This window comes from Chiloscyllium plagiosum, chromosome 3 (assembly GCF_004010195.1).
Source record: "Chiloscyllium plagiosum isolate BGI_BamShark_2017 chromosome 3, ASM401019v2, whole genome shotgun sequence".
Taxonomy (NCBI): Eukaryota; Metazoa; Chordata; class Chondrichthyes; order Orectolobiformes; family Hemiscylliidae; genus Chiloscyllium; species Chiloscyllium plagiosum.
This window is the reverse complement of record NC_057712.1, coordinates 50,152,980-50,162,600: the sequence shown is the minus strand read 5'-3', so window position 1 is coordinate 50,162,600 and position 9,621 is coordinate 50,152,980. Positions and strand designations below refer to the sequence as shown.

General features: G+C 40.4%; 1 protein-coding gene across 2 annotated transcripts in view; it reads right to left on the bottom strand.

The window, feature by feature from the left end:
- Positions 1-9,621, bottom strand: part of LOC122543221 (collagen alpha-1(XIX) chain) — a 412,403-nt gene that overhangs the window by 377,633 nt on the left and 25,149 nt on the right. For both annotated transcript variants that reach the window (XM_043681707.1, XM_043681699.1), the window contains exon 3: positions 6,471-6,545. In XM_043681707.1, the coding sequence (XP_043537642.1) occupies positions 6,471-6,545 (75 nt within the window). The remainder of the gene's footprint in view (positions 1-6,470; positions 6,546-9,621) is intronic.

The following is a 9,621-nucleotide window of genomic DNA, read 5'->3' as shown; positions in this document are numbered from 1 at the left end:
GGGTGTTCTGTCCTTGTTACGGTTGGAGGGGTGGGGTCTGAGGGCGGAGGTGCGGGATGTAGACGAGATGCGTTGGAGGGCATCTTTAACCACGTGGGAAGGGAAATTGCGGTCTCTAAAGAAGGAGGCCATCTGGTGTGTTCTGTGGTGGAACTGGTCCTCCTGGGAGCAGATCCGGTGGAGAGCCTACTCTGCCACTTTGATACAATCATGGCTGACCTCATCTCAGCCTCAACACTTTCTTACCAACCTTTCATAACCCTTACTAATTAAAAATCTATCTTTCACCTCCTCAAACTTACTCATTATCCCAGCATCTACAATGCTCTGGGGTAGTGAATTCCACAGATTTACAACTCTTTCAGAGAAATAATTTCTCCTCATCTGTTTTAAATCTGCCACACCTTATCCAAAAATGATGACCTCTGTTCTAGATTGCCCTATGTAAGGAAACAACCTTTCAACATTTACTTTGTCAATCCCCTTTAGCATTTTATATATCACAATTAAATCTCCCCTCATTCATCTACACTCCAAAGAGTACAGGTTTAAACTGCTCACTCCCTCTTCACGAGACATGTGAAGACATGGCCTCAAGTTCCACATGTACACCGACCAGTTCCACCACAGAACACACCAGATGGCCTCCTTCTTTAGAGACCGCAATTTCCCTTCCCACGTGGTTAAAGATGCCCTCCAATGCATCTCGTCTACATCCCGCACCTCCGCCCTCAGACCCCACCCCTCCAACCGTAACAAGGACAGAATGCCCCTGGTTCCAACACCCAGTTCTATCTCACTAGCACCCTCTCCGTGCAAATATGTATGTTCCCAAATTTGTCATGGTGCAATTATATTTTTGACAGGACATGACTGCTCTTGTATGGCTTTTCTGGTTCATTACCCTTGTACAGTTCATGCGAAGGCTGCATCCACCATCTTCTGCAAGTGTAGGAAACTACATAGTCTGCTTAGCATGGTGTTTATATAGGAAAAACACTTCCTGCGACCAGGTAACCTAACCTAATTTAGTCCCATTTGCTAGCACTTGGCTTATATTCCTGTAACCCTTTTGGATTCATATACCCAGCAGGTACCTTTCAAATGTTATAATTGTACCAGCCTCCACCACTATCTCTGGCAGCTCATTCTGGATATGATTGATATTGTTACAAAGACTTTTGGAGGACCAAATTTTGGGTCACATTTCTTCAAGATCCTAAATTGTTCTGCCCCACAAGTCCATATGATACAATTCTCAGGAGCAGTAGTATTGACAGTCCTCGGTATTAACCCTTTGAGACTCATACAACAATAATGACTCAGGACCTTACATTCTTCGAAATCTTCTTTGAAACAATCAGAGACTGAAGACTTCTCTTCAATACAGCTTCCAACTCAATTTTTAATAATAGATTTCCACTTTGCCATGCTACATTATGAAGTTCACATCACTGAATATTTTTCTTTCAGAGCACTTTGACAGAATCGTGATATAAATTATATACAGAAAAACCATTCTAAATTTTCATGTGTGTCTGATTTAATTGCTTACTTAATGCTAATTTACCATAAGACGTTCTTTATTATTGTTGAAACGGAGATATATATATGCAGTTCTATTTCACCATCTTATATACCGAGAAACTGTATAGATGTTAAATTACTATATTCTCCCACTGGTTTAAAATCTGCTTTGGAAGTGCAAGTTGGTAAAGACATTTATACTATCCCAATTACAGCTGGCTGAGCTAAGGTTGAGGCTGTTCTGTTCACTCCCAAGATTCCTGCTTCTTGTACTGATGTTGTCTCCAGAGAGTAAGCCCCTGGATTGGCCCCTTTAAAAACAGTTCTCTGCGTCATCATGGCTTTTTATCATTTACTATGTTAGCATGGTAAACAACATGCTGATTCCTCCTATTTAGTAACAGTAGATTGATGCAGCAATGTAATTAACATTATCCCAGGAAATGGTACTACGAACGGCAGTGTTAGATACTTTAATTTCCCTATTAAATGAGCTGGTGCTGAATCAGAAACAGTTCTACCAAAACATTATTGTTTCATCTAAAACCTCACAGCATTCTCTCAGCAACAGCTATTCAATACATCAATCAAGGTAAATGCGAGGTGCTGCATTTTGGGAAAGCAAATCTTAGCAGGACTTATACACTTAATGGTAATGTCGAAGGGAGTGTTGCTGAACAAAGAGACCTTGGAGTGCAGGTTCATAGCTCCTTGAAAGTGGAGTCGCAGGTAGATAGGATAGTGAAGAAGGCATTTGGAATGCTTTCCTTTATTGGTCAGAGTATTGAGTACAGGAGTTGGGAGGTCATCTTGCAGCTGTACAGGACATTGGTTAGGCCACTTTTGGAATATCGTGTGCAGTACTGGTCTCCTTCCTATCGGAAAGATGTTGTGAAATTTGAAAGGGTTCTAAAAAGATTTACAAGGCTGTTGCCAGGGTTGGAGGATTTGAGCTATAGGGAGAGGCTGAACAGGCTGGGGCTGTTTTCCCTGGAGCGTCGGAGGCTGAGGGGTGACCATATAGAGGTTTACAAAATTATGAGAGGCATAGATAGGATAAATAGACAAAGTCCTTTCCCTGGGGTTGGGGAGTCCAGAACTAGAGGGGATTGATTTAGGGTGAGAGGGGAAAGATATAAAAGAGACCTAAGGGACAACTTTTACATGCAGAGGATAGTACGTGTATGGAATGAACTGCCAGTGGATGTGGTGGAAGCTGGTACAATTGCAACATTTAAGAGGCATTTGGATGGGTATATGAATAGGAAGGGTTTGGAGGGATATGGGCTGGGTGCTGGCAGGTGGGACTAGATTGGGTTGGGATATCTGGTCGGCATGGATGGGTTGGACCGAAGAGTCTGTTTCCATGCTGTACATCTCTACGACTCTATCTGTCCGTCTTGGTCCAATTTGACAGTGAATTCTACAAGCATTCTGGCTCATGATCTCGGTTCCCTTCCCGGCATGTCATTCAGTTGGCTAATGTTGCTTTTAGGTCCCAAAAGAGCTTTTTTATTTAAAAGGAACATTCCACTACCTACATTTTCTTCATTTTAAAACAATGACTTCTTTATGAATTTTGTTCAAAATTTAGTTAGCTGGTGGCATGAGGTGGGGGACCCTCAGATTTAAATGTTTAGCTAACTATTTAAACACTTGAGATGTTAAACCCACTATATTAAAAGAAGTTATCAAAAAAACTTAAATAAAAAGAACTTATAAAACGTGTGCTACACAAATAAATAGATTACATCACAAAGAGCAAACCTATGCGACTAGTTCGCATTATAACCGCAAATCAAGTCACCAGTTGCAAAGAACAATATCTCTTGGAGTTCCTTCATCATACCCATCTATATAGCTTATTTATTTTGCATCATGATGATGCCTATTAGTCTTTTTTTCCCAATGGGCAAACTTGATTGATAGGACAGTGACGTATACCAGAGTCAGTATAAGGATGATGATTGCTAACTGTGAAAGGAGGCAGATCCGTGGGAGTATGTGCTTCAGTCCTGGAAGTCTTTCATTCAGGTGGTGATCTTGACTTCAGATATCTCACCCTCCAATTCTTTCATCTGTTGTACTGTTCAGGTAGAGTCATAGAATCATAGAGATGTACAGCACAGAAACAGACCCTTCCGTCCAATTCATCCACACTGACCAGATATCCAAACCTAATTTAGTCCCATTTGCCAGCGCTTGGCTCATACCACTCTCAACCCTTCCTATTCATAAACCCATTCAGATGCCTTTTAAATACTGCAATTGTATCATCCTGCACCACTTCCTTTGGCAGCTCATTCCATACACACATCACCCTCTGCGTGAAAACGTTGCCCCTTAGGTCTCTTTTCTATCTGTCCCCTCTCACCCTAAACCTATGCCCTCTATTTTTGATTCCCCCACCCCAGGCAAAAGACGTTGTCTATTTATCTAATCCATACCCCTCATGATTTTATAAATCTCTATAAGGTCATCCCTTAGCCTCCGACGCTCCAGTCTATTTCGCCTCTCCCTACAGCTCAAAGCCTCCAACCCTGGCAACATCCTTGTAAATCTTTTGTGAACCCTTTCAAGTTTCACAACATCCTTCTGATTGGAAGGAGACCAGAATTGCACGCAATAGCCCAAATGTGGCCTAAACAATGTCCTGTACAGTCGCAACATGACCTGTCAACACCTATACTCAATACTCTGACCAATAAAGGAAAGGATACCAAATGCATTCTTCACTCTATGCAACTGCGACTCTACATACAAGGAACTATTATCCTGCACTCCAAGGTCTCTTTGTTCAGCAACACTCTCCAGGACCTTACCATTAAGTGTATAAGTCCTGTTCTGATTTGCTTTTCCAAAATGCAGCACCTCACATTTATCTAAATTAAACTCCATCTGCCACTTCTCAGCCCCACTGGCCCATCTGATCAAGATCCCGCTGTACTCTGAGGTAATCTTCTTCGCTATCCACTACACCTCCAATTTCGGTGTCATCTGCAAACTTACTAACTATACCTCCTATGTTCACATCCAAATCATTTATATAAATGATGAAACGTAGTGGACCCGATACCAATCCTGTTGGCACTCCACTGGTCACAAGCCTCCAGTCTGAAAAGCTACTCTCCACACCACTCTCTGTCTTCCAGCTACAAGTCAGTTCTGTATCCAAATGGCTAGATCTCTCTGTATTCTATCAGATCTAAACTTGCTCGTCTCCCATGAGGAACCTTGTCAAACGCCTGATGGAAGCCCATATAGATCATGTCTACGGCTCTGCCCTCTTCAATCCTCTTTGTTACTTCTTCAAAAAACTCAATCAAATACGCATTAAGCCATGCTGACTATCCCTAATTAGTCCTTGCCTTTCTAAATACATGTACATCCTGTCCCTCTGGGTTCCCTCCAACAACTTGCCCACCACCGGCGTTAGGCTTACTGGTCTATAATTCCTTGGCCTGTCCTTATCACTTTTCTTAAACAGTGGCACCGCGTTAGCCAACATCCAGTCTTCCAGCACCCTCTCCTGTCACTATCGATGATATAAATATCTCAGCAATGGGCCCAGCAATCATTTTCCTAGCTTCCCACGGAGTTCTCGGGTACACCTGATTAGATCGTCAGGATTTATCCACTTTTAAGCATTTTAAGGCGTACAGGACCTCCTCCTCTGTAATATGGACATTTTGCAAGATATCACCATCTATTTCCCTACATTCTATATCTTCTATGTCATTCTCCACAGTAAGTTGAAACTTTATTGCTGGAACAGCACAGCAGGTCAGGCAGCATCCAGGGAACAGGAGATTCGACGTTTCGGGCACAGGCCCTTCCTGGGGAAGGGCCTGTGCCCGAAACGTCGAATCTCCTGTTCCCTGGATGCTGCCTGACCTGCTGTGCTGTTCCAGCAATAAGGTTTCAACTTTGATCTCCAGCATCTGCAGACCTCACTTTCTCCTCCTTCTCCACAGTAAGCACTGAAGCAAAATACTCTTTTGGTATCTCTCCCATCTCCTCCAACTCTACATATTGGCTGTCTTGCTGATCTTTGAGGGGCCCTATTCTTTCCTTAGTTACCTTTTTGTCCTTAATGTATTTATAAAGACCCTTTGGATTCTCCTTCACCCTATTTGCCAAAGCTCTCATGTCTCCTTGTTGCCCTCCTGATTTCCCTCTTAAGTATACTTCTACTGCCTTTATATTCTTCTAAGGATTCACTCAATCTCTCCTGTCTATACCTGACATATGCTTCCTTCTCTTTCTTAACCACAACCTCATTTTGTCTCATCATCCAGCATTCCCTACACCTACCAACTTTCCTTTCACCCTGACAGGAATATACGGTCTCTGGACTCTTGTCTCATTTTTTAAGGCTTTTCATTTCGGGTTTTATGGGTGCCAGTCAAATTGTGATCAGACCTGATCCAATCTCTTTGTCTGGCGTTTTATTCCTGTGACATATTTTTTGATGTAATTCCCAAGTGTATCCTTTAATTCATCACTTGCATCAATGGGAGTCACTTCCCTTCTGTGAATGTCTGTCAGTTTGATGAGACCTATTTATATGGGGATGTGGTGCATACAGAAGGTGGTGTTAGAGACATTATGTGTCGATGTCCCAAACTGGTGACACTATATTTACCCTCACCCCATAAACAATTCTAGTGATGTTAGTCGTCAGGCTCCAAGCTTTGAACATATGAGTTAAATTAATGGAGATGACCCAGAAAACTGTATAAAAAGAACTGTTGGGTTATTCAGGAAAGAGAAAGACAGCTTTCATAGAATTGCATGCATATATCTTGTGTTTCAATGATAATTACCCACATCTCATAGTAAGATGTTAGTTACCATCAGCCATACATGAAAATGACACACTCTCCATTGTTTTTAATTGTAATTGCTATTGGAAGGAATGGTAACAATTAAATAGGAATTACCTGAAGTTTCAACATGCTGATGTTGTGATTGGTTGAATTGCAGACCCTCCAACTGAATGGTTGGACATAAGGCATCTATGAGCATAACGGACAGGAAAGTCTTTGTTAGATTACACGCTGTTAACAAAATTACACATATCGTAAATAAACCAAAAGCAAGTAAATCTTTAAATAATGACGTTCATTTTTATATAAGTCAAAGAAGTCGAGTGATATGGAGAAATGCGGTGAATGAAGAAGGAAATCAGCCATGATCTAATGGAAGATGATACATCACTAACAGAAATGTCTAGATGTTCCATCGCAATGCACAGCTGGAAATTGAGAGAAAGAAAGAAAAACTACAAATAATTGATTTAGACCCATCACGTGGAAACGTTTTTTGGTGAAAACGTTTCATCTGCCTCCCTCATTCCCTGTTTCCAACATTGTAATTTGTGCCCCCTAGTGTGAATCTTTCTGAACCACAGACAAACAGTTTGCTTGCTGCTTTCCCATCAATTAAGCACCAACATTTTACAACCTTTCTGTTTGCTTTCAGATACAATTGCGCACACATATTCTGACTTGTAAAGGGTCCCAAAAGAAACATGTTGCTGAAAGCACTTAATTGCAACAGTACTTTAGCAACCAATCTCTGCATTAAATGCATTGCTAAGTATATTGAGCTAATCCCCTGATTAAATATAAATATGGATTCCTAGCAACATGACAGTTGAAGTTTGCTACAGACGAGGAAGGTTAAAAAGGTTCTGAAATAATTACACTGTACTGACGTACTGTAGATAAGATAAAACAAGCTGAGATTATTATTCCAGCTCAGTCTACAAATAACCTTTCATACCCACTTACTGTCAAGCAAACAGAACAGCCGAAGCATCTATAAAGTGTTTGAAACACATGGCAAAAATTCAGCCAGGTTCGAAGTCAGGTTAACAAGAAAATCAAATGTCTCCCAAGTACAAATTAAATTTCAACTGAACACTGTTTGTATCACAGTGAATGCATTGTCCTGTTGTGCAAAGAGTGAACAGGATACTCTTAGGAGTTGAATTTGGCATAATAGATATTCTGTCAACAATCTATTGGTCTACATCAAAAAAGTGTACATTATTAAAATACTATTATTGTTATTTATTATTATTTATCTTACAAAGACAGCTAAAAACTGGAATAGAATCTTGGAATAAAAACAGAAAGTCCAGAAAAACTCAGCAGGTTTAGCAGTATTTGTGGAGAAAGAAACAGAATTAATGTTTCGAGTTTGATATGACACTTCTTTGGAAAGTCTGAAGTTAGTCATATTGGACTCAAACACCAACAGGTGTACATCTACAGAGGAACCTTGCTTATTCAAATGTCAATTATCCAAATTTCAGATTATCCGAAGATGATCTCAAGGTCTTGCAAAAATGTTACATCAAAGAGGCAAGTGAATTCAGATTACCTGTACCAAAGGACATATGAAAACACAGGCAAAAACAAAGAAACACAAGCACCTCAAACAACAGTGATTGGATTTTTTCACGTAAGGGTTAGTTACACAGCCCTTTGCAAAAGTAAGTGTTTTATTCCTGTCACTTTACTGGGCCATTCGTGAAAAAATGGCAGACAAAGCAAATGCATGTGCCAGACGGTGCTTCTGTCTTTCTATCGCGACAGAGTTCCCAGAAACTGACATTGCTCTTGTGATTGTAGAAACTGTTCGGGACCTTGTTTAATGTTGGGATTTCATATATTTATGTGATGGTAAGGGTTTAGTCCTTCTCAGTTTAACCTGCAATTTGCAGAATGTAAAGATTAGTCTGTTTAAATAGCAAACTCATCAAAATTATTGATTTAAAAAACCTCTCCAGTAGAGCACAGTGTCAGATCAGTATGGCTTCCCTTGTTTAAGGTCAAATCGATTATCCGAATAATCAATTATCAAAACAATTTAGTGCCCGCACATCTCGTTCAGATAATCGAGGTTCTTCTGTACAGACTTGATCAGTTTCTCTAGCACTTGCTATTTATTTTGTGATTCCAATCTTCAGTATGTTACTTTCAACAGAATCTTAGAAGGTAGCACATGGGAGACAGTTAACTGTTACTGTTGATTCACTGTAACCAAAAAAAGCAAACAGACTGCTGTGCTACTTCAGTAACAATCACAGAGGCGTAAAACAGGTCCTTTAAAAGGTGAGAAAATTCAAAGTTTCGGAGAGAACAGGAAACTGGGAAGACACTATAGGGAACTCCATGTGATTGACTTTGCTTTTTGGAAAAATGATGCATCAAAAGTAATATTGCAGCCATCTTAAATTTTGATATTCATAAGGCATTTTGAAAAGAACAGTCAAAGAAAGATTCTGAGATAACCTCAGAGAGAGAGAGTTCTTAGCCAAAAGGAGCTCAAGGAGAATCAATTCCTGGTCCGCTGAACAAATCTCAGCAATTTGCAAGTATTGCAACCACAGAAGTATTTCGGACAAGAAACCAAAAGGGATTAAATAAGTTACATGAACTCACAGTTCATAGCCCACCCAGCAAACATGCCTGATGTGGTTGGGAAAGAGAGAAGACCCTGTTTACTAAAGCAAAATATAACTTGCTATTGTACTTTACAAACAGCTTAAAGAATATGAAGAGTATGCTATTGATACGTGTATCCAATTGTGTGAAAATAGCAAATGTAGCCTCTTCAAAAGCCTAATATATTTCTTCCACAATATAGCTAAATTAAAAAAAGGACTTGAATTTATTGAGCAAATTTCACCCCCTCAGAATGGCCCAATGAGTTTTACAGCTGATGAAGTACCTTTTCAAGTGTAGCCACATTGAATAGTAGTAAATGCAGCAGCAAATTTGCATGTAGCAATATCCTGAAAACAACAATATCACTGTCGCTAGCTTTAGAGTCATAGAGATGTACAGCATGGAAACAGACCCTTCGCTCCAACCCGTCCATGCCGACCAGATATACCAACCCAATCTAGTCCCACCTGCCAGTACCCGGCCCATATCCCTCCAAACCCTTCCTATTCATATACCCATCTAAATGCCTCTTAAATGTTGCATTTGTACCAGCCTCCACCACTTTCTGTCGCAACTCATTCCATACACGTACCACCCTCTGCATGAAAAAGTTGTCCCTTAGGTCTCTTTTATA